The following is a 25,896-nucleotide window of genomic DNA, read 5'->3' as shown; positions in this document are numbered from 1 at the left end:
CTCAGTCAAATTCTGAGCTCCTTTCTAGCTAGTCTGAAATCCTCTAAAGCTGTGCTAGATCCTTGCTTCCTCCACCTTATGTAAGCTGCCTTCTTCCTTTTGACGAGATCTTCCTCTGTTCTCGTCATCCAAGGTTCCTCAATCTTACCCCTTCTTACCTGTCTCAGAGGCACAAATTTGTGCATCACTCGCAACAACTGCTCCTTAAACAGTCTCCACATGTCTGCTGTGCCCTTTCTGTGGAACAATTGCTCCCAGTCTGCATTTCCCAACTCCTGATAGTATCATAATTTCCTTTTCCCCAATTAAATATCTTCCCTCGGTAACTGTTCCTTTCACTCTCCAAGGCTATGGTAAATGTGAGGCAGTTGTGATCACTATCACCAAAGTGTTCTCCCACCGTGAGATCTGACATCTGTCCTGGCTCGTTGCAGAACACCAAATCCAAAATGGCCTCTACCCTTGTTGTTGGTCTGTCTACATACTGAGTAAGGAAACCCTCCTGAACACACCTGACAAAAACGGCTCCATCCAAACCAACAGCACTTTGGAGGTTCCAGTCAACACTGGGGAAGTTGAAATCACCCATAACAACAGCCCTGCTACTTTTGCATTTTTCCAGAATCTGCCCATCTATGAGATCTTCAATCTCTCTACTGCTATTAGTCAAGACGGAGAGTTTAAAACCAGGAAGTTTATGATGGAACTGTCGAAAAAAAATTGTTTCAGCCACATTAGAGTATTGTGCACCATTCTATATTACAGCAGGTATGGGACATACTGGACAGAATACAGACAAGATTTATCAGGATGTCGCCTGGACTGGACAGCTTCAATTATGAAGAGAGACTGGACAGACTAAGTTTATCTTCCTTTGAGCAGAGAAGATTGTTAGGAGATATGATTCTGATTTATAAAATTATGAGGGACATTGATAGGCCAGTCAGGAAGTAACTGTTCCCCTTGGTGAATTGAACAATGACCAGGACACAGATTTAAGGTAAGAGCAAATGGCTTAGAGGAAATGTTTGGAAAATGTTTTGTTTTACTCAGAAGATAAAACATAGAACATAATAGAGAAGGACAGGCCCTTCAGTGTGGTGGAAATCTGAACACACTGCTCATAAGGGTGGTAAAAACACTAATAACAATTAAGTAGCAATTTTAATGTGCACTTATGATGCTAAGACATACAAGGCTATGGACCAAGTGCTTAAAAATAGCTTTAAAAAAGTCTAACTGTCTCAGACTCTATGTGCTGAAAGGCCTTTTTCTGTGTGGTAGTCATCTATGGTGCTGGTCTGGGTATGCTCTCTGCATTCTTCATAGAACTAGGCCTGAACCCTTGGCTTGATGTCAATGATGAAATGGAAGCTCAGGTTGTTATTATCATAGTTCTGGATGGCACGGTGCAAAAGAGCTTCCAGAGTTCACAGTAATTTTTCAAACAGTCCTCTGATGCACTGTTGGAGTTTACAACATAGATCACAGAAAAGTACAGCATAGAATAGGCCCTTCGGCCCACAATGTTGTGCCGAGGATTATTCATAATCTAAAATAAAGTAACCTAACATATGCACCCCTCAATTCACTGCTGTCCATGTGCATGTCCAGCAGTCACTTAAATATCTGTAATGACTCTGCATCCACCACCTACTCAATGCATTCCACGTATTCACAACTCTTAGCACAAAGAACCTAGCTCTGATGTCTCTTCTATACCTTCCTCCTAATATCTTAAAACTATGACCCCTCATGCCAGTCAATCCTGCCCTGGGGAAAAGTCTCAGGTTATTGACTCTATCCATGCCTTTCATTACCTTGTTAAAAAAAATCACACAACACCAGGATTAAGTGGAAGCACACTAGCTTTCGGAGCACCGCTCCTTCATCAGGTGATTATGGAGGACACAATTCTAAGGCAAATTTCTAACTGAAATTATACATTGAAACATATCTTGATTGTCTGTTGAGTGTTTCATCTGTTCGAATACCATGATAGTTTCACTTCTTTCATTTGTAAATCACAAACCTTTTCTTAAAACTTGCATCCTCGGGTTAGCTGTAACAATTGATGTTAGCTAGACAATATCATTACCTTGTATACCTCAATCAGGTCACCTCTCTTCCTTCTTCTCCAGAGAGAAATGTCTGAGCTTTTTAAGACAAGCTCCCCAGTCCAGGCACCATCCTGGTAAAACTTCTTTGCATTCTCTCCAAAGCCTCTGTATCTTTCCTATATTAGTCATAGTGATGTACAGCATGGAAACAGACCATTCGGTCCAACTTGTCCATGCCGGCCAGATATCCCAACCCAATCTAATCCCACCTGCCAGCACCTGGCCCATATCCCTCCAAACCCTTCCTATTCATATACCCATCCAAATGCCTCTTAAATGTTGCAATCGTATTAGCCTCCACCACTTCCTCTGGCAGCTCCAGGGGGATCAGAACTGGACACAATATTTGAAGTGTGGTCTCACCAGGGTTTTGTAGAGCTGCAGCAAAACCTCGCGGCTCTAAAACTCAATCCCCCTGCTAATGAAATCCAAAACACCACATGTTTTCTTAACAACCATATCCACTTTGGGTGGCAACTTGCACACCCAGATCCCTCTGTTCCTCCACACTGCCAAGAATCCTTTCTTTAATCCAATATTCAACATTCAAGTTCGACCTTCCAAAATGCATCACTTCGCATTTATCCAGGTTGAACTCCATCTGCCATTTCTCAGTCCAGCTCTGCATTTGGTCAATGTCGCGCTGCAGCCTGCAATAGCCCTTAATACTGTCAACGGCACCTCCAACCTTTGTGTCATCGGCAAATTTACTAACCCACCCATCAACCTCCTCATCCAAGTCAATAATAAATACTACAAAGAGCAGAGACCCAAGAACAGAGCCCTGCAGGACCCCACTCAACACTGACCTCCAGGCAGATTACTTTCCATCTACAACCACTCTCTGCCTTCTGTCAGCCAACCAATTCTGAGTCCAGATGGCCAAATCTCCCTGTATCTCATACCTCCTGACTTTATGAATGAGCCTTCCATGGGAACCCTATCAAATGCCTTACTGAAGTCTATACACACCACATCCACTGCTCGACCTCTGGCGACTTGTCTCGTCACCTCCTCAAAGAACTCCATAAAATTTGTGAGGCATGACCTGACCCTCACAAAGCCATGCTGACTGCATTTAATCACAATATGCTTTTCCAATAGTCAAAACTTCTATCCCTCAGAATTCTTTCCAAAACCTTGCTGAACACAGACGTAAGACTGACTGGTCTATAATTGCCAGGGATTTCCCTAGTACCCTTCTTGAAAAGTGGAACAATATTCGCCTCCCTCCAATCTTCTGGTATGATTCCTGCAGAGACCGAGGAAGCAAAGATCTTCGCCAACGGCTCTCCAACCTCCTTTCTCAATTCCCGGAGCAGCCTGGAATAAATCTGGTCTGGCCCTGGGGACTTATCAATCGTAATGTTGGTCAAAATTTCCAGTATATCAATCTTGATCTGTTCAAGCCTGTTTCCCAGGTCCTCAAAGTTCTCATTCACAACATGGTCTCTTTCCTTAGTGAAAATCAAACCAAAAAACTCATTTAGGGCTGCCCCATCTGCTCAGACTCCATGCACAAGTTTCCTATGCTATCCCTGATTATTCTCTTATTCCTCATGTTTGAGTAAAATGAGTTTGACTCAGGTATGAGCTTGGTGAGGTTTCACTTTGTGCTGGGATTGGCACTGCAAACACAAAACTACAAATCAATCATTCTCAGGATGGCATCATTCATCTTCTAACTATTGTCACTGTCAGCGCCCTTGCTACTGTCTGTGAGTCAGCCAGCTCACTTCATTGCCCATGTCAAGGTTGGCTCTTCTAGGATCCGAGTTGCCAGATAACATCAAAACATCTTTGTGCTGTTTGATGTCTGGAAATCAATGATCTTTTATCACAAGATTATAAAGAGTAGTAGGAGCAGGCCATTCCTCCCATTGAGTCTGTCCAGCCATTAAATATGATCTCATTGTGGCCTGAACTGTTCTGCTTACTGCTATTCCACCTCTCCTTCCGTTAAAAAGCAGGATCAAAGCTTCATGGACAGAGGAATAAAGCATTAAAAAATCAAGTTATGTTAAACATTATAATGCAATGGTTTGGTTTAAATTGGTATACTGAAGCAATTTTGCATGTCAAAGAAGATTTATACAAGGACAGACAAGATGGAGGTTCTCAGTACAGCCATAGAGATATAGAGCTGTACAGCATGGAAAGCAGTCTTTCAACTTGTCCATGCTCACCAGATATCCTAGATTAATCTAGTCCCATTTGCCTGCATTTGGCCCATATCTCTCTAAACCCTTCCTATTTGTATATATATCCAGATGCCTTTTAAATGTTGCAATTGTACCAGGCTCCACCACTTCCTCTGGCAGATCATTCCATACATGTACCTCCCACTGCATGAAAAAAATTGCTTCACAGATCCATTTTAAATCTTTCCCTTCTCACCTTAAACCTCTAGTTTTGGACTCCACCACTCTGGGGGAAAAGTCAATGCACCCTAACCATGCCCCTCATGATTTTATGAACCGCTTTCAGGTCATCCCTCAGCCTCTGACAATCGGGGAAAAACAGCTTCAACCTATTCAGCCTCTCCCTGTAACTCAAACCCTCCAATCCTGGCAACATACTTGTAAATTTTTTCTGAACCCTTTAAATTTCACAACATCCTTCTAATAGGAAGGAGTCCAAAATTGAATGCAAAATTCCCAAAGTGGCCGAAACAACATCCTGTACAACCTCAATATCCCAATTCCAAAAACTCAATGCTCCGACTAATAAAGGAAAGCATGCCAAACATCTTTCTTCATAGTCCTGTCTACCTGCAACTCTATTACAAGGAACTATGAGCCTGCACTACAAGGTATCATTGTTCAGCAGAATTGCCCAGGACCTCACTAGTAAGTGTGTAAGTCCTGCCCTGATTTGCATTTCCAAAATGCAGTACCTCACATTTGTCTAAATTAAACTCCATCTGCCACTCTTCAGCCCATTGGCCCATGTGATCAAGATCCTATTGTAGTCTGAGGTAACCTCCTTAACTGTCCACTACACCTCCAATTTTGGTGCCATCTGCAAACTTACTAATCGTACTTCCATTGTTCAGATTCAAATCATTTATATAAATGATGAAAAGCACTGGACACAATATCAATCCTTGTGGCACACCCCTGGTCACAGGCATCCAGCCTGAAAATCAAACCCCAATCATCACTCGCTGTCTGTCTTCAACTTGCAAGCCAGTTCTGTATCTAACTAGTTAGTTCTCCCTGCAACTCACGTGGTCTAATCTTGCTAGCTAGTCTACCACGTGGAACCTTGTTGAACGCCGTAATGAAGTTCATATAGATTACATCCACTGTTCTGCTTTCATCAATCCTCTTCATTACTTCTTCAAAATAATCAATCAAGTTTGTGAGACACGATTTCCCACGCACAAAGCCAGGCTGACTATCCCTAATCAGTCCTTGCCTTTCCAAATACATGTAAATTCTGTCCCTCAGGATTCCCTCCAAATACTTGCCAGCCACTGATATCAAGCTCACTGCTCTATTGTTCCCTAGTTTTTCCTTACTACTGTTTTTAAATAGTGTCACCATGTTAGCAATCTCCAGTCTTACAACACCTCACCTCTGACTATGAATTATACAAATATCACAGCAAAGGGCCCAGCAATCACTTCTCTTGCTTCCTACAAAGTTCTAGGGTACTCTTGATCAGGTACCAGGGACTTATCCACCTTTATGCATTTCAAGCACTTCCGCCTCTGTAATATCAATATTTTTCAATTATCGCTGTTTATTTCCACAAGTTCTGTAAATTCCATATGCTTCTCCATAGTAAACACTGATGCTAAATACTCATTTAGCATCTCCCCATCTCCTGTGGTTCCACACAAAGGTGGCCTTGCTGATCTTTAAGAGACACTATTCTCTCCTTACTTATCCTTTGGTTCTTAAATGTATTTGTAGAATCCCTTTGGGTTCTCCTTAACCCTATTTGCCAAAGCCATCTCATCTTCCCTCTTTGCCCTCCAGATTCCTTTAAGGATATTTCTACTACCTTTACATTATAAGGATACACTCGATCCCTGCGGTCTATACCTGACACATACTTCTTTGTTTTTCTTGACCAAAATCTCAATTTCTCTAGCCATCCAGCATTCCATACATCTACTACCTTACCCTTCACCCGATCAGGAACATAAATCTGATGAAATTGGAAAAAGTGCAAAAATGGTTAAACAGGAGAAATGCTGAGTGTTCATGAAGGAATAAATAGGGAATGGAACTATTTTCACAGGCAAAAATGTTTGCAAAGATTAATGAGAATAGCTCCAGATAGGAGGAACTTGAGCTACCTACATTAATAGTTTAAAGAAGTTGGGACTGTTTTTCTTGGAGAAGGCTGACAGATTTTATAAAGGCATTTGAACCATGTAGGGTCTCGATATGGAAAAGAATTGTTCTAATCGACAGTAAGACAGAGAACAAAGGTTGGTACAAATTTAAGGCAACTGACACACAAGCAAAATCTTTTACATGCACCATATGGTCTGGATCTAAAAAGCACTGTAGTGCAGAGAATTGAGAATTGAGGCATATTAACCAGAAAAAGAGAATGTGCAAGATTAGAGGGAATTTTTTTTAAAAATCATAGAATCTCTAAAGTGTGAAAGCAGGCTGTTCAGTCTATTAAGTTTGCACTGACACTCAGAGGAGCATCCAAACCAGACCCGTCCTTTCCCCCCAACCCTACTCCTACATTCCCCATGGCTAATCCACCTACCATTCGCATTCCTGGAAACTATGGGCAATTCATCATGGCCAATCCACCTCAACTGCATATCTTTGGAGGAAACCCAAGTACCCAGAGGAAATCCATGCAGACTCAGGAAGAACGTGCAAACTCCAATTAGCAAGTCACCTGGGGCTGGAATTGAACTCGGGTCCCACACACTGTGAGGCAGCAGTGCTAACCACTCAGCCACTATACTGCTCTACTGGGGAAGGTATAAGGTATAGCATCAGGTGAATGCTCATTCAGAGAGACAATGAAAATGTACCAGGCTGAAGGGCTTTCTTCTTATCCTGTAACAATCTTGTGATTCAATGAATCGGAAGGTACAGGCAAGAAAATTGAAGATATACTGATCACAAAAAAAGGAATAATAAAAACAATATTGTTAAGCAGAGTACTGTTAAGATTTGGTTTGGAGGTGCCAGTGTTGGACTGGGGTAGACAAAGTTGGACCAGGTTATAGTCCAACAGGCTTACTTGAAAGCACTTGTGGGCGGCACGGTGGCACAGTGGTTAGCACTGCTGCCTCACAGCGCCTGAGACCCGGGTTCAATTCCTGACTCAGGCGACTGTGTGGAGATTGCACGCTCTCCCCGTGTCTGCGTGGGTTTCCTCCGGGTGCTCCGGTTTCCACCCACAGTCCAAAGATGTGCGGGTCAGGTGAATTGGCCATGCTAAATTGTCCGTAGTGTTAGGTAAAGGGTAAAGGGTAAATGTAAGGGTATGGGTGGGTTGCGCTTCGGCGGGTCGGTGTGGACTTGTTGGGCCAAAGGGCCTGTTTCCACACTGTAAGTAATCTAATCTAATCACTAGCTTTCAGAGCGCTGCTCCTTCATCAGGTGGTTGTGGAGTATAAGGTTGTAGGACACAGAATTTATAGTAATAGTTTACAGTGTGATGTAACTGAAATTATATATTGAAAAAGACCTGGGTTGCTCTCTCACCTTTTAGAATGGACACGTTGGTTTCAGTTCTTTCAGATGTAAATCCCAGAACTTTATTAAAGTTATATTCTCAAGCAAACTTTAACAATAGGTGCCATATTGGCCCAAATAATGCATTGAAGGTGTGAAGTGCTCTGTACGAGGCTGTGTGTGTGTGCCTCAATGTTCGGACTGATTCTGATCTAAAAAAGGGATTTACAGAACCTTACATGGATTCATGCAGTTTTTGAGCAAAATAAAATGTAATTCTGCAGGTATAGATTTTAACGTTAAGATTTGGAATTAACTACCAGAAATGAATCCCAACAATTTCATGACTAAGTTTCAAAATGGATTTGAATAAAAAATGTCAAAGAAAATATCTGTTGTCATAGAAAGAATAAATTGGACAGATCTTTCAAAGAGCTGGTATAGGCAGACATGCTTAATGACCTCCATCTATGCTGTATAATTCTACTATTTAAGACTGAGGCACAGCAAATAAGGCATGATAATTTTGCTGTCGATTTTACAATTATCATTCCCACTGACTGACATTCCAGGCTGGATTTCCAAACAAGTGCAAGAACCTGGCTGATACCTTGCGTTTACCTGCTTTCAGATGTAAGTGGCAGTGACTCCACTAGCTCTGAAGACACAAACATTTCAGACATTCCAAATCCCTGCATTTGCTCTATGGAAACCCCAAACTGGTGCAGTGAAGCCTTTTCATTAGTTTCACTTATTTGATGACATAATGTGTTTCATAGACAACCCGCCCTCCCAAAACTAACTGCAGCCTACAACCCAATGAAGATTGCGCTGTGTTCTGTAGGCAGTAGACAGCCAATTCTCCAGGCAGCCAATTTTCAAATCATTCTCACACCCATTTCTACAAGCAAGAGAAAATCTGGTCCTCCAAGTCAGAAGCAGAGTTTTGAAATAGCCAACGATATGCAGGAAACTAAACCATAATTCAAAATTGAGTTAAGTAAAAAACAGTGTAACCTACCTTATATACATAAGGGTTCTTGCGTGAATCTGTGAGGATGTCAAACTTTGTATAAAGATCATTGAGGAGGTTAACAATTTTCATAGCTCCCTCAGCTGAGGCATGTTTACTACAGAATGTGTTGAATCCAACAATTCCACTGAAAAGGATAGTTACATTATCATATCGTTTAGCAGGAATCGGGCGTTTATGTCTCAACTCATTGGCAACAGAATGGGGAAGAACAGAGTACAGCAACCTGGAAAAAATAAATCGACATTCAGATGAAAGGAATGTTTTCAATAATCATTAAAAATCGAAATTTCATAATTAACTTTAAGCCATACTTTAAAAATAGTAACAAATCATTTTTCTCTACTTTTACCTCAATACTGACTTCTTTAGCAGTCAATGTAATTAAAAATCAGTCCTGTTCAGAATTACATTCAAAATATAAACTGTTATCAATATTCCATTGGACAGCTCATTTTGATGTGGTGGAAGAGTGCTTGAGTAAGTTGAAAATGTTATAATTCAAACAAAAATATTGCATATGCAGATTCAAGCTACTTTGTTTTCTATTCAAGTAATATAGAATTAAAGCATGGAACAGGATTTTTCAAATGTCAAAGTTTCCTGTTCCTCCAGTTGATAAGGGGAATGCATTCCTACTGCTACCTCAAAGCCAATTAATGCTGGAAGAAACATTAAATGTTTGGAGTTGGAACTTCAGTCCTTTATGTGGGAGGAAATCCTGTCTCAGGGTGTTTTTGGTCAATAAGATTGGCCAGCAACTCTGTAGTCACAGAAACAGCATAGCCAAAATGAGAATATCAGGAGTTCCCAGATTCAAAGACCCAGAGTTCCTGACCAGGTAAGCACAGGTCGTCTAACAAGGAAGGAGGTGAGACACAGTGAGGTTGAGTTGTTGATGCACCTGCAGGAGATGGAGGTCAAGCAGCACCTATGGGAGGGCAGGGCAAACCTTGTGGACAGGCTCTCGAATGTGGAGTAGAAGTCCTTGAAGAAGATATCACTTGTCCCTTGTCATCTGGAAACAGGATAGTTTGCTTGGCTTCATTCTTGCTCATGAAATCCTGGCAGCTTCAAAAATTGGTATAATACAGGAAAAGAGCAAAACAACTCCCTCACAGTACCAGGGTCCCAGGTTCGATTCCAGTCTCGGGCGACTGTCTGTGTGGAGTTTGCACATTCTCCCAGTGTCTGCGTGGGTTTCCTCCCACAGTCCAAAGTTGTGCAGGTCAGGTGAACTGAACATGCTAAACTGCCCACCGTGTTAAGTGCATTAATCAGAGAGAAATGGGACTAGGTGGGTTACTCTTCAGAGGTCGGTGTGGACTTGTTGGGCCAAAGGGCCTGTTTCCACACTGTAAGTAATCTAATCTATTCCTGAACTCTATTCAGGCCTCTACTTTATTCTCTCTCATAAGGCTGTAATGTTCTCCCTTATCAGCTACACTACTCTCCCATCTCTTGCATACCTCTCTATCTTGGCTGAAATATCTAAATGCCCGAATGTTCAGCTGCCAGTCTTTTTCCACTCTCAACCAAGACTCAGCAAAAATTACAACATCATGGTTATAATCTAGTAAACCATGCTCTAAATTCATCTGGATTGTCTATCATGCTCCTCACATTTAGAAAAATACATGTCACACTACCACTCCTGCTGTTTTCCGTAACCTCTCCCTGTCAGATCTTCCTTTTAGTCTTAGTGACCTGAGTTTCTGATTCCTCCTTGATGATGTCACTTGCTGATCTATTGCTCTGGTAGCTCCAGCTCCCCCACCACCACCAAAACCTCACCCACTAGTTTAAGACATCCTAAACGACAATCGCAAAACTTCCAGCCAGGATTTCAGTGTTTAAATGCAAATTCCACCTGCCGTGGAAGATCTTCCAATGGTCCACATATTTGAAACCCTCCATCCTACACCAACTCTTTTTAACTTTATTATCTTCCTATTCCTAGCTTCACTAGCACATGGCACATGGAGTAATCCTATGATTACAGCACTAGAGATCCTGTTTTTCAACTTGCTACCTAACTCTGTAAACTCATTTTGCAGGGCCTTTATCTCTCTTCCTGCCAATGTCATTACTATCAATATGCACCACAACGTCTGACTTCTCATCATTTCCCTTCAGAACATCCTTGGCCCACTGAGAGACATATCCCACCCTGGCACTAGAGAGGAGAAAGTGAGGACTGCAGATGCTGGAGATCAGAGCTGAAAATGTGTTGCTGGAAAAGTGCAGCAGCTCAGGCAGCGTCCGAGAAGCAGGAGAATCGACGTTTCGGGCATGAGCCCTTCTTCTACATTCCTGAAGAAGGGCTCATGCCCGAAACGTCGATTCTCCTGCTCCTTGGATGCTGCCTGACCTGCTGCGCTTTTCCAGCAACACATTTTCAGCCCTGGCACCAGAGAGGCAACATACCATCACAGAGTCTCACCTGTAGCCTATTTTTTGCCCCTGTCTACGGAGTCTTCTATCATGACTGATCACCTATACTTTGATCGTCCAGGTATACAACAATGCCAGTCATGTTGCTTCTGATGTGGCTGCAGCTGTTGCTCCCTCCCTACACCCCCAAACTTTGTGTAGCCCTTACTGGTGTGACAGCCAGCTTGCCATCAGTGACATTCTGACCCTTCTGGATGCTCCATACTGAGTCCAGCTGCAACTCCAGGAGCTCCATGAAGCAAATTAGGAGCTCTAGCTGAACACGCTTCTTGCCACTTTGAACCCAATCAAATAAATCAACCTGATCAACTACAGACAATAACTAAGGAAACGATGACACAATCTTACCCATTCATCATCAAACTCAAGTGTCTCATTCCCACTCTATTCCTGGCAGATTACAACTATAAAAAGTATGTACTTCTATCTTTTTTCAAACACAACTCACTCAGTCTGCAAATCTGTTTCTGAAAAACCAAACCTATGTCATTTTTTGAGTTGAGACATTACCTTTGGAGCTTAGGTTTGCTCTTAAATTCAGCTCTGCATGACTGATGTCTACCGTCGGATTTGTTCTCCTTTGTTCTGTTGCTGCTTGGAGTAACATTGGTTCAGGTCCTACTCTTCAGGTATTTATCCTGCTGCTGCTGTTCAGCCCAAGATTCACTGTCCTTCTCTCTATTGCAATAGCTCTCGCTGCTCGGACAGATTTCCTGTTTTCAGGGAACTCTGGACCTGTATGCCAGATCCCTTTGTAATATTAAAGCTTCTCAGGGTTCTGCCATTTACTGTAAACATGCCTCTGTGTTAGATCTTCTAAAATTAATCACCTTACATTTGTCCACATTAAATTCTATCTGCCATTTCTCCATCCAATCTCTAGCTTACCGATATTCTGCTATATCATCTGGCAAACCTCCTCATTATCCGCAGCTCCCCCAATCTTTGTGTTGCCACAAACTTACTCATCAGGCCCCCTACATTCTCCTCCTAATTAATATATACATTGCAAACAACAGGGTCCCAATACTGATCAGTGTTTGTCCATTTCAGAGTCTCAACTGGGGTGAGGCAGTTTGGTTATCTCAGACCTTGGCCAACCCATCATAAAATGGTGAAGAGATCTAGGCAAGTAGAAGAACGTCATCCAGGATCTACCTGGCCCTCCCTCACCTGCAAGCATAATTGTGGTGAATGAGAAAATTTTGCCTTTGGATTGGACTCCATCCATTTTGTAACCATTCAGCCCATTATTTTCATCTGCTGACTCTCTACAAGAAGTAAGTGTACAAGTTGCACCCGTCTTGTTTCTGCAGCTCTGCAAATTCTCTTATGAAGGCCACAATTGTATTTGCTTTCATGACAGGATTACGCTTCCGATCCTAACCACTCACTGTTCAAAAGATTCTTCAGTTTGCTGTTGCTGTTTTTGCCAACCACCTTAAATCTGTGCCGTCAATGCGAGCTGTTCCTCATCCGCTATGTCCAAACTCTCATGATTATGACTATTATCTCTTCAATCAACAGCCCCTAGAGGAGTCACCTAAGATAGACAGCAGTACCTGTTGAAATGAGAAGCTGAGAAGGACCTCAACATGGGTAGTCAACAGTACCTAGAGGAACTGCTAAAAGAAGGATCCTGAGACTAGCAGTCAGCTGCACCTAGAGAAGATGATGAGAAAAAATCCTGTTTTCTGTTTTATTATGTCCAGTTTGAAGTAAATAGTATGGAATTTGGTTTAAGGCATGGCTGTGAGGTATGCCCATCCTGTGCCAGGTCAGAGGTCATGGGCACCTCATCTTGTTATGCAGCAGATCAAACCCCTCAAAATATATTAAGCAGATAGCCTGACCCCAACTTTTTTCTTATTTTAGAAGGCAAGTGTAAGGTGTTGTGTCTTGGATCTAATTTCATTGGTCAAACCAGCAGGCTACAAACAAAACACACCTTTTTTGTTTCAAGATAGCAACATTCCAAAAACATACCTGCAGCAGAGGCCAATTCAGTAAAACACATTGTCTTATATTCAACATTTCTCTCATCCTGGGAGAAAGAACATCAAGAGAAAACTCAGACGCAGAGCACGAACAACAGCGAGAGCGCAAGCAGGAGAGAACGCAAGTGCTTTGCTGTTGCAGAGAGAGACATATGGCATCTTCCAAACTCCCAGGAGAAAGTGAGGACTGAAGATGCTGGAGATCAGAGCTGAAAAATGTGTTGCTGGAAAAGTGCAGCAGGTCAGGCAGCATCCAAGGAGCAGGAGAATCAATGTTTCGGGCATAAGCCCTTCTTCAGGAAGAAGGGTTTATGCCCGAAATGTCAATTCTCCTGCTCCTTGGATGCTGCCTGACCTGCTGCATTTTTCCAGCAACACATTCTTCAGCATCTTCCAAACTCCGACAACTACTGGAAGTTAAACAGAAATCTTGGTTTTGGGGGAACTGCTTCTATTGTTCCAACCCTTTTGAGAAAAGACAAAGCTAGCTGGACTCAGAACAGACAGCTCATCTCCAACTTTACAACACCTGCTTTCAAAAGAAACATGACAGTATAAATCCTTCTTAAAGGCCCCCATCTCATAAAACCTCACCCTTTAAAGAAAAATAAACTGTTGATCTACAAAGATGCCTTCATTTTTAAAATCTCTAATCACAAGTTTTTAGGATGCACATTACATTGACTCTAAGCATGCAACCATTTGATACTACAGCCTAATTCACTTCATTTCTTCCACCACCGAACACCTTTGACTTCCTTCATCACCGTCGTGACAACATATTGGCAATTACGTTTGCTCACACTGCCAAGTATATAGTATTAAAATTGACTGGCTGCCATAATAATCTCTATCCAAATAGTCTGGATTATTTATCCAACTGTCTCAGACACAACATCAACTCAAAGGTCTCCTTCTCAAATGGGGAATACTTCTGTTGATGAAAAATACTCAAAAGGTCTTTCTGTCTTCTCATTGTCATCTTACAACAGTAGAGAACCAACACCTTTGTCATTCGCACTGATAACTACTTTGAATGGCTTTGCATAATTAGGTGTGGCTAACACAGGGGTAGTTGTTAACACATGCCTTTTGACACTCTTCCAAAACATGGTCCTTCCATGTGTGACCAAAAACGACCAGATCGTCTATGGACACCACACAATTTGGTTAGCCCAAAATGACCTTTTTGGTCAGTCTTTGAAATGTGGCTGGCGTACTCTTCATACCAAATAGCACAACTTTAAATTAGTACAGTTCGTTCAGTGTCACGAAAGCCAACATTTCCTTCACCTTCAGATAAAATTACCTGCCAGTATCTTCTGAGTAAATCTAATTTTTAATTACAAATGACTTGTCCCACTTTCTCAGCACATATTCCAAACGTGGAATGGGTTATGAATCAGATGTTGTAATTGCATTGACATTGCAATAGTCCAATCATAGTTGTGTGGTACCATCTGCTTTTGATACCATTACTAAGGGTGAGCTCCTTTCATTGCAACTCACCTCCATTATATTGTCTTTGAGCATACGTTCAGGCCACCCTCAAGTGTGCGCTGCTAAAATACCACCAACATGTCTCTTAGACAAGAATGCCCCAGCTGTCACACATTTCATTAGCATGTCAGCCTTCCATTTCTTCCTCTCCCGCCAATGCAACCAGTACTCTTCCAACAACACACTCATTCAATTGGCTAAACTGGTTCAATCCTCCCACTTCCTTCAAACCAAGGAGGTAGCCATGGGATATGCCTGCCTCTTTGACGGGTATGTGAAACAGTCCATCTTCCGCAGCTACACTGGTAGCATTCCTCACCTTTTTCTCTGCTACATCGATGGCTGTATCAGTGCCATCTCATGCTCCCATGAGGAGGTTGAACAATTCATCACCTTCATGAACACCTTCTACCCTGACCTCACATTCACCTCGCGCACCTCGGACATGTCTCTCCCCTTCCTGGACCTCTCCTTCTCTGGCAAGCGACTCAACAAACCCAACAACTCCTACAGTTCCTGGGGTACACCTTCTCCCAACCCCTCCTTTAAAAACACCATCCCTTCCTCCTAATTCCTCTGACTCCACCATAACTGCTCCCAGGAGGAGCAAATCCACTCCAGAACAACCTGGCTGGCCTCCTACTTCAAGGACAACTTCCCTTCCCATGCAGTCAACAATGCCCTCTGCAGCATCTCCTCAACTTCCAGCTCCTCTGCCTTTGGACCCCACCCTTCCAATCACAACAAGGACAGAACCTCCCAGTCCCCACCTTCCACCACCACCCTCTGGATACAACGCATCATCTTTCACCATTTCTGCCACCTACAATCAGACCCTGCCACCGGAGATATATTTCCCTCCCTAACCCTTTCAGCATTCTGCAAAGACCATTCCAACCGCAAATCCCTCGTTAGGTCCATGCCCCTCCACCGGCCCACGCTCCCCTCCCAGCACTTTCCCTTGCTACCGCAAGGGATGTAAAACCTGCACCCACACAATCCCCTCACATCCATCCAAGGTCCCAAAGGATCCTTCCACAGAGAGCAGAGATTTTCTTGCACATCCAAATGCTTCATCTACTATATCTGTTGCTCTCAATATGGTCTCCTCTACATTGGGGAGAGAAGACACCAACTTGAAGTACAAAGTCACATGGGCCAATCAAGCCCACCGTCCTGTGGCTGAACACTTTAATTCCCCCTCTCACACCAACAACATGCAAGTCTTGGGCCTCCTCCACCGCCAAATCCTAACCACCCAGCACCTGGAGGAAGAACGCATCATCTTCCACCTTGGAATGCTCCAACCACATGGGATGTGAATTTCACCAGTTTTCTCATTCCCCCTCCTCCCACCTTACCCCAGATCCAACCAACAACTTGGCACCACCTTCTTAAACCATCGTATCTGTCCATCTTCCTTCCCATCTATCCACTCTATCCTCCATTCCGGCCTATCACTTTCTCTCCCACCTTCATCTACCTATCACATTCCCAGCTACCTTCCCGCAGCTAACCCCTGTCCCATTTATCTGTCAGCCCCTTCGACACCACCTCTCACTCCTAATGAAGAACTTATGCTAGAAACATCGACTCTCCTGCTCTTCGGATGCTGCCTGACCTGCTTTGCTTTTCCAGTGCCACACTTTTTGACTCTGGATATCAAACAATGATGAGTCAGAATATAGAAAAGGGCTTGGTAACATGGTGCAATGATGACAACATGGTGCAATGATCTCAATGTCAGCAAAACTACAAAATAGATCATTAACTTCAGAAAGAACGGAGGAGAGCACGCTCCCATCTACATCAATGGTCCTGAGGTGGGGAGGATCAAGAGCATCAAGTTCATTGGAGTGACAAAAACCGACAACCTGTCCTAGGCCTCTCATATAGAGGTAACAGTTAAGAAGGCACAGCAACACCTCAGCTTCCACAGATGCTGATTCAGAAATTTGGAATGTCCAGAAGGACACTCAACAACTTTGAGAGATATGCCATAGAAAGCATACTATCCTAGTGCACAACGGTCTTGTACAGCAGCTACTCTGGCCAGGACCATTATAAACTACAGAAGATTGTGTGTATAGTCCAGACCAGCACAGAAGCCAACCTCCCATCCACGGATTCCGACATCATCAAAGAATTCTCCCACCCCAGGAAAAGTGTCCTCCAATCACTCCCATCAGGCAGAAGATACAGAAGCTTGAACGAACACACACACACACACACACTCTTCCCTGTCATTAGTAGACAGATGAATGGACTCTCTAACTTCAAATAATGCTGATCTTGCTAATGCTGATCTTGCTTTGCACAGCTCCTGTCCAGTGTAATTTGAATGCTTCACTCTAAGTGTCCTTTGATCTCTATGTCCTTGTTTGCTATGATCTGGCTGTATTGCTTGCAAAACTGAGCCTTTCACTGCACTTACGTACATGTGACTGCAGTAGAAACATAGAAAATAAGTGCAGGAGTAGGCTTTTCGGCCCACTGAGCGTACACCACTATTCAAATGATTATGGCTAATCATACAAATTCAGTATTCCATTCCCGTTTCCTCTCCATACCCCTAATCCCATTAGCCGCTAGGGCCACATCCAGCTGCCTCTTGAACATATCAAGTGAGCTGGCACCAACATAGACACATACAGCATGGAAACAGGCCCATTGCCCAAACTGATCCATGCTGATTAAAATGTCTATCCATGCTAACCCCATTTCTCTGCACTTGACCTATAACTTTTTAAACCTTTCCTGTCCAACTATTTGTACAAATGCCTTTTAAATCTTGTTCATGTAACTGCCACCACCACTTCCACAGCTCATTCCACATGCATATCAAAAAAAGTTGCCCTTCAGTTTCCCTTTTATTCTTTCCTCTCTTATCTTAAACTAATGCCCTCTAGTCCTCGATTCCCCACCCTCTCCACGTCTCTCATGATCTTATGCCCTTCTATAAGATCCCACTTTCAATCTCCTATGCTCTGAAGAGAAAAGTCCTAGCTGGTCTAACCTCTCCCTATAAGTCAAACTCTTGATTCCTGGCAACATCCTTATAAATTTCTTCTGCATGCTTTTGAATAACCTTCCTCATATAAAAAGGTGATTAAATCTCAACACAATACTCCAAGTGGGGTCTCACTAACGTCCGAGACAACTGCAACATAACTTCCTAACGTCTAGATTCAGTGCTCTGACTGATAAAGGCCGTTGTGCCAAAAGCCTTCTTCACTGTCCTATGGGAGAGAATTCTATAGGTTCACAACTCTGTCGACAAATCTTTCATCTCAGTCCTAAATGGCTTGCCCTTTATTCTTAGACTGTGACCCCTACTTCTGGACTTCACTAACACAGAGAACATTCTTCCCACATCTTGCTTGTCCAGTCCCATCAGGATTGTATATGTTCCTCTGAGAGTCCTGTTATTCTTCTAAATTTCAGTGAGTATAAGCCAGTATTTCTTCATATGTCAGCCCTGCCATCCTGGGAATCAGCGCTGAAAATGTGTTGCTGGAAAAGCATAGCAGGTTAGGCAGCATCCAAGGAGCAGGAGAGTCGACGTTTCGGGCATGAGCCCTTCTTCAGGAATGGGAAGAAGAAGGGCTCAGGCCTGAAACATCGACTCTCCTGCTCCTTGGATGCTGCCTGACCTGCTGCGCTTTTCCAGCAACACATTCTCAGCTCTGATCTCCAGCATCTGCAGTCCTCACTTCCATCCTGGGAATCAGTCTGGTGAACCTTTGTTGGACCAAAACTGCACACATTACTCAAGGTATGGCCTCACCCATAAGGCCCTGTATAACTGCAGCAAGACATCCCTACTCCTATACTCAAATCCTCTCGCTATGAAGGCCAACATACCACTAGCTTTCTCACTGCCTGCTGCACTTGCATTATAACCTTCAGTAACTATTCCACCATGATACCAGGTCGCACTGGACCTCACCTTTTTCCTAAGTACCATCATTCAGATAATAATCTGCCTTCCTGCTTTTGTCACCAAAGTGGATAACTGCACATTTATCAATATTATTTTGCACTTATCAAGTATTTGTCCACTCTGTCAGCCTGACCCATCACCCTGCAGCCTCTTAGTATCCTCCTCAGAGCACACATTGCCATCCAGCTTAGTGTCATCTGTAAATTTGGAGATGTGACATTCAATTCCTTCATACAAATTATTAATGTATATTGTGAACAGCTAGATTCCCAGCACTGAACTCTGCGGCACACTTGTCACGGCCTGGCACTCTAAAAAGTATCAGTTTATCCCAATTCTTAGCTTCCTCTCTGCTGACCATTTCTATATCCATGTCAATATATCACCTCTGATATCACCAGCTTTCATTTTCTTTCCTTATCTCTTGCATGCAACTGTGGCAGAAGTGTTTTAACAGTTAACACACATGAACTGATTCTCTCTTGTCCACTCATTTAGTCACACCCACAAAATAAACCAGAACGTCAAGCATGATTTCTCATTCATGAATCCATGCTGACTAGGACCGATTCTCGTTCCTCTCCAAATGCTCAGTTATTATATTTTTAATATTTGACTCCAACATTCTCTCACAACCAATAGCAGGTGAACATAATTGTCAATTTTCTCTCTCCTTCCTTTTATAAACAGTGGAGTTTATAAACCAGTCCAGTGGAACTTTCCAGAGTCTACAGAATCCTGGAAAATGACCACCAATGCGTACACTATTTCTAAGGCCATTTCCTTATGTACTCTGAGATGCAGAGCACCAGGCCCTGAGGACTTATCAGGTATTAATCCCATCAATTTCTCTAATACTATTTCCTGACTAGTAAGGATTTCCTTCAGTTACTCTTCTGTGCTTGACATTCTGACCCCGAGCATTTCCTGAAGATTTTTTGTGAAGACACATCCAAAGTATTTGATCAGCTGGGTCTGCCATCTCTTTGTTGTCCATTACAAATTCACCTGATTTTAACTTCAGGGGATCTACATTTGTCTTCACCAATCTTTTTTCTCTTCACATATCTATAGAAACTTTTGCAGTCAGTCTTTCTCTTTCGAATTAAACCTGTAGTTCTCCTCTGCTGAATTTTAAATTGCTCCCAATCCTCAGGTCTGCTACTTTTTCTGGCTAATTTCTACACCTCTTCTTTGGTTTTCCCTTGTTAGCCAAGGTTGAGCCACCTTCGCTGTTTTACTCTTACATCAGAGAGGAATGGAAATCAAATCAAACTCAGGAATAACTCATACAATGAGTTATGGCATACAGTGGGAAAGGACTTTTTAAATCTATCATGGCTGTAGCAGCTCAGTGAATGAGTTACCAATTAGTCCCAGTCATCTACTCTTGGCCCTATAAAGTTTCTTCATCAAATGTATATCTAATGTTCTTTTGAAGGTTACCATTGAATTTGCTTCCACCTCACCTTTAGATTATGCATTCCAAATAGCTTGCTGAATCAAACATTTCTCAAGTTCATGCTGGCTTTTTTGAAAATTCTTCTAAATCTAAGAGCTCTTGCTAGTGGAAAAAAAGATTCATTCTCATTGCCATAATCAAAATCTCTCAATTTTTAGCATCTCTATTAAATAAAATCTCAACGTTCTCCGAGTATATGATCTGCTAAAGGGAAAAATCCGAATCTCTCTAAGTTCCCTTATTCAATGTATTCTCAGCTGTTAGCTTGAAACGTTGTGATACTAATGACAAGATGTGACAAGGCGCATAAGACCCCTCTTCCTGATGGTAGCTTACCTGTCTGTCTTTTTCTTTTCATCTTCTAATTCTCGAAGTGTATGTTGTAGCCGATCAGTCAAAATTTCTAGTTCCTGTGTGAGTTTGTACTCTTCTCTGAATTGCTCACCGAGCAAAACAAGTTCTCGTGTTGCATCATGTAGTGGGATGTCACTGAGATAAAGGCCTCTCCTGGTTAGATCATCCAGGTTCATCACACTGAATTGAATTTGAGATGATGTTTTAATTATCAAAGAATTTGGTAAAGTGAAAAATGTCATTCGTACTGAAATTTCCAAACCAGTACTACAATACTTTGGAAAGGCAATGCAAAATATTTAGAAGTTCACTTTCTGCCAACATTTTATCACAGTACATTAGCCATCTCAAAGCAGTTAACACTGTTGGAACAGCTTATCTATTGCTGTGTACTCAGCAAAGAAAGCAAGGAATACAACTCAAAATTTATCCTTTGCAAAATGCCTCTGTATCATAGAATTCCGGTTTGTGTGACTGGATTGATGATTGATTTAAGAACAGAAAACACAGTAGTAATAAACTTCAATAATGAGTGCAATATAAGACCATAACAGATAGGAGCAGAGGGAGGCCATTCAGCCCATCAGGTTTGTTCCACCATTCAATGAAAACACAGCTGATGTGATAATCCTGAACTCTGCGTTCCTGCCTTATCCCCAGAACCCAAGATTCCTTTAATGATAAGAAATATGTCAATCATTGGATAGGGATGAAGATAACAGGAACTGATGAGAGGTTTTATGATGGGCTGTTGTGTGAGTAGAATTACGCTGAGTCAATCAGGTTTGCTAAGAGGTGAAGTTGCAGGAATTTACTAACTGCTGACTCTTCCTAATAAGGCATGCATTTGGACAAAACATTCAGGATCAGTAACCTGCACGGATAATTACAAAATACACATGGCACTGAGACCTGTGTATTAAGATCCCAAGAATGTGTTTTTTAGCAGAACCTTGAAGATTAACACTGCAGGAAACATAGTGAAATGGGTCGAAAAGAGTTTCAGTGTAGCAAGCTGCCAACTTCCCAGAGCCATAACATTTGGAGTTAATGACAGAAAACACAGTTGAGAAAGAAAATGATTGAGATATCTCCAGCAGTTAAAAAGTGCACCTTATTCGACATCTTCCAAGGTAGCAGCAGCAGTCGGGACAGCGTACAGGCAGGGAAACTGGGAGTGGGACACTGGCAGCAGCATGGTGTGGGCTGGGAAGCTGGGAATGGGGCACTGATACAGCATGGTGTGGGTCGGGAAACTGGGAGTGGGATACTGATAGCAGCACGGTGTGGGCCGGGATTGGGACACTGACAGCAGCATGGTGTGGGCCGGGAAACTGGGAGTGGGACACTGGCAGCAGCATGGTGTGGGCCGGGAGTGGGACACTGACAGCAGCATTGTGTGGGCCGGGAATGGGATACAGACAGCAGCATGGTGTGGGCAGGGAGTGGGACATTGACAGGAGCACGGTGTGGGCTGGGAGTGGGACACTGACAGTAGCACGGTGAGGGTCGGGAGAAGGACGCTGACTGCAGCATGGTGTGGGCCGGGAGTGGGACACTGACTGCAGCGTGGTGTGGGCTGGGAGAGGGACACTGACAGCAGCACGGTGTGGGCCGGGTGTGGGACAATGACAGCAGCATGGTGTGGGCCGGGTGTGGGACACTGACAGCAGCACGGTGTGGGCCAGGAGTGGACCACTGACAGCAGCATAGTGTGGGCCTGGAAGCTGGGAGTGGGACACTGACAGCAGCTGGTGGTGGGCCGGGAGAGGGACACTGAGCAGCATGGTTTTGAACCGGGAGAAGAACACCGACAGCAGCATGGTGTGGGCCCAGAGTGGGTCACTGACAGCAACTTGGTATGGGCCGGCAAGTAAGGAGTGGGATACTGACAGCAGCATGGTATGGGCCGGGAGTGGGACACTGACAGCAGCATGGTGTGGGTCAGGAGGGGGATACTGAAAGCAGCATGGTGTGGGTCAGGAGTGGGACACTGACAGCAGCAAGGTGTGGGCTGGGAGTCGGACAGTGACAGCACCATGGTGTGGGCCGGGAGTGGGACACTGACTGCAGCATGGTATGGGCCGGGAAGCTGGCAGTGGGATACTGAAAGCAGCACGGTGTGTGCCGGGAGTGGAACACTGACAGCAGCACTGTGTGGGCCGGGAGTGGGACACTGACAGCAGCATGATGTGGGCCGGGAGTGGAACACTGACAGCAGCACGGTGAGGGTCGGGAGTGGGACACTGACAGCAGCATGGTGTGGGCCGGGAGTGGGCTCTGACAGTAGCATGGTGTGGGCCAGGAGTGGACCACTGACAGCAGCATAGTGTGGGCCTGGAAGCTGGGAGTGGGATACTGACAGCAGCACTGTGTGGGCCGGGAGTGGGACACTGACAGCAGCATGATGTGGGCCGGGAGTGGAACACTGACAGCAGCACGGTGAGGGTCGGGAGTGGGACACTGACAGCAGCACTGTGTGGGCTGGGAGTCGGACACTGACAGCAGCATGATGTGGGCCGGGAGTGCAACACTGACAGCAGCATGGTGAGGGCCGGGAGTGGGACACTGACTGCAGCATGGTGTGGGCCGGGAGTGGGCTCTGACAGTAGCATGGTGTGGGCCAGGAGTGGGCTCTGAAAGTAGCATGGTGTGGGCCAAGAGTGGACCACTGACAGCAGCATAGTGTGGGCCTGGAAGCTGGGTGTGGGACACTGACTGCAGCATGGTGTGGGCCGGGAGTGGGACACTGACTGCAGCACGGTGTGGGCCGGGAGAGGGACACTGACTGCAGCACGGTGTGGGCCGGGTGTGGGACACTGACAGCAGCACGGTGTGGGCTGGGAGTGGGATACTGACAGCAGCATGGTGTGGGCCGGGAGTGGGCTCTGACAGTAGCATGGTGTGGGCCAGGAGTGGACCACTGACAGCAGCATAGTGTGGGCCTGGAAGCTGGGAGTGGGATACTGACAGCAGCATGGTGTGGGTCAGGAGTGGGACACTGACAGCAGCAAGGTGTGGGCTGGGAGTCGGACAGTGACAGCACCATGGTGTGGGCCGGGAGTGGGATACTGACTGCAGCATGGTATGGGCCGGGAAGCTGGCAGTGGGATACTGAAAGCAGCACGGTGTGGGCCGGGAGTGGAACACTGACAGCAGCACGGTGAGGGTCGGGAGTGGGACACTGACAGCAGCATGGTGTGGGCCGGGAGTGGGCTCTGACAGTAGCATGGTGTGGGCCGGGAGTGGACCACTGACAGCAGCATAGTGTGGGCCTGGAAGCTGGGAGTGGGATACTGACAGCAGCACTGTGTGGGCCGGGAGTGGGACACTGACAGCAGCATGATGTGGGCCGGGAGTGGAACACTGACAGCAGCACGGTGAGGGTCGGGAGTGGGACACTGACAGCAGCACTGTGTGGGCTGGGAGTCGGACACTGACAGCAGCATGATGTGGGCCGAGAGTGCAACACTGACAGCAGCATGGTGAGGGCCGGGAGTGGGACACTGACTGCAGCATGGTGTGGGCCGGGAGTGGGCTCTGACAGTAGCATGGTGTGGGCCAGGAGTGGGCTCTGAAAGTAGCATGGTGTGGGCCAGGAGTGGACCACTGACAGCAGCATAGTGTGGGCCTGGAAGCTGGGAGTGGGACACTGACTGCAGCATGGTGTGGGCCGGGAGTGGGACACTGACTGCAGCACGGTGTGGGCCGGGAGAGGGACACTGACAGCAGCACGGTGTGGGCCGGGTGTGGGACACTGACAGCAGCACGGTGTGGGCTGGGAGTGGGATACTGACAGCAGCATGGTGTGGGCTGGGAGTGGGCTCTGACAGTAGCATGGTGTGGGCCAGGAGTGGACCACTGACAGCAGCATAGTGTGGGCCTGGAAGCTGGGAGTGGGATACTGACAGCAGCATGGTGTGGGTCAGGAGTGGGACACTGACAGCAGCAAGGTGTGGGCTGGGAGTCGGACAGTGACAGCAGCATGATGTGGGCCGGGAGTGGAACACTGACAGCAGCACGGTGAGGGTCGGGAGTGGGACACTGACTGCAGCATGTTGTGGGCCGGGAGTGGGACACTGACTGCAATATGGTGTGGGCCGGGAGTGGGACACTGACTGCAGCATGGTGTGGGCCGGGAGTGGGATACTGACAGCAGCATGGTGTGGGCCGGAAAGCTGCGAATGTGACACTGACATAAGCATGGTTTGGGGCGGGAGAAGGACACTGACAGCAGCATTGTGTGGGCCAGCAGCGGGACACTGAACAGCAGCTTGGTGTGGGCTGGGAGTGGGATAATGACAGCAGCATGGTGTGGGCCGGGAGTTGGCTCTGGCAGTAGCACGGTGTGGGCCGGGAGTGGGACACTGACAGCAGCATGGTGTGGGCTGGGAGTGGGACACTGACAGCAGCACGGTGTGGGCCGGGATGGTGTGATTAGGACACTGACATCAGCATAGTGTGGGCCGGGAAGCTGGGAGAGGGACACTGACAGCAGCATTGTGTGGGCCAGGAGTGGGGTACTGACATCAGCGAGGTGTTGACTGGGATGGGTAGTAGTGGGACACTGACAGCAGCACGGTGTGGGCCGGGAGTGGGATACTGACAGCAGCATGGTGTGTGCCGGGAAGGTGGGCGTGGGACACTGACAGCAGCATGCTGTGGGCCGGGAAGCTGGGAGTGGGACAATGACTGCAGCATTGTGTGGGCCGGGAAGGTTGGAGTGGGACACTGACAGCAGCTTGGTGTGGTCTGGGAAGCTGGGGGTGGGACACTGACAGCAGCATGGTGTGCGCCGGGAGTGGGATACCGACAGAAGCTTGGCGTGGGCCGGGAAACTGGGAGTCAGACACTGACAGCAGCATGGTATGGGCCAGGAAACTGGGAGTGGGACACTGACAGCACCATGGTGTGGGCCGGGAATGGGACACTGACAGTAGCATGGTGTGGGCCGGGAGTGGGACACTGACAGCAGCATGATGTGGGCCGGGAGTGGGACACTGACAGCAGCACGGTGTGGGCCGGAATGGTGTGATTAGGACACTGACATCAGCATAGTGTGGGCCGGGAAGCTGGGAGAGGGACACTGACAGCAGCATTGTGTGGGCCAGGAGTGGGGTACTGACAGCAGCATGGTGTGCGCCGGGAGTGGGATACCGACAGAAGCTTGGCGTGGGCCGGGAAACTGGGAGTCAGACACTGACAGCAGCATGGTATGGGCCGGGAAACTGGGAGTGGGACACTGACAGCAGCATGGTGTGGGCCGGGAATGGGACACTGACAGTAGCATGGTGTGGGCCGGGAGTGGGATATTGACAGCAGCATGGTGAGGGCCGGGAAGCTGGGAGTGGGACACTGACATAACTATAG

General features: G+C 45.6%; 1 protein-coding gene across 1 annotated transcript in view; it reads right to left on the bottom strand.

Annotated features, from left to right (window-relative positions):
* The window catches only part of gucy1b1 (guanylate cyclase 1 soluble subunit beta 1), a 122,829-nt gene that overhangs the window by 23,571 nt on the left and 73,362 nt on the right, over positions 1-25,896 (bottom strand). The window contains exons 6-7 of the mRNA XM_060851487.1: positions 20,509-20,706; positions 8,805-9,042 (exon numbers count right to left, since the gene is read on the bottom strand). Coding sequence (XP_060707470.1) covers positions 8,805-9,042; positions 20,509-20,706 — 436 coding nt within the window. The remainder of the gene's footprint in view (positions 1-8,804; positions 9,043-20,508; positions 20,707-25,896) is intronic.

Source organism: Hemiscyllium ocellatum, chromosome 36, assembly GCF_020745735.1.
Source record: "Hemiscyllium ocellatum isolate sHemOce1 chromosome 36, sHemOce1.pat.X.cur, whole genome shotgun sequence".
Classification (NCBI taxonomy): domain Eukaryota; kingdom Metazoa; phylum Chordata; class Chondrichthyes; order Orectolobiformes; family Hemiscylliidae; genus Hemiscyllium; species Hemiscyllium ocellatum.
The sequence above is the reverse complement of the archived record's forward strand: the minus strand, read 5'-3'. Positions and strand labels throughout refer to the sequence as shown.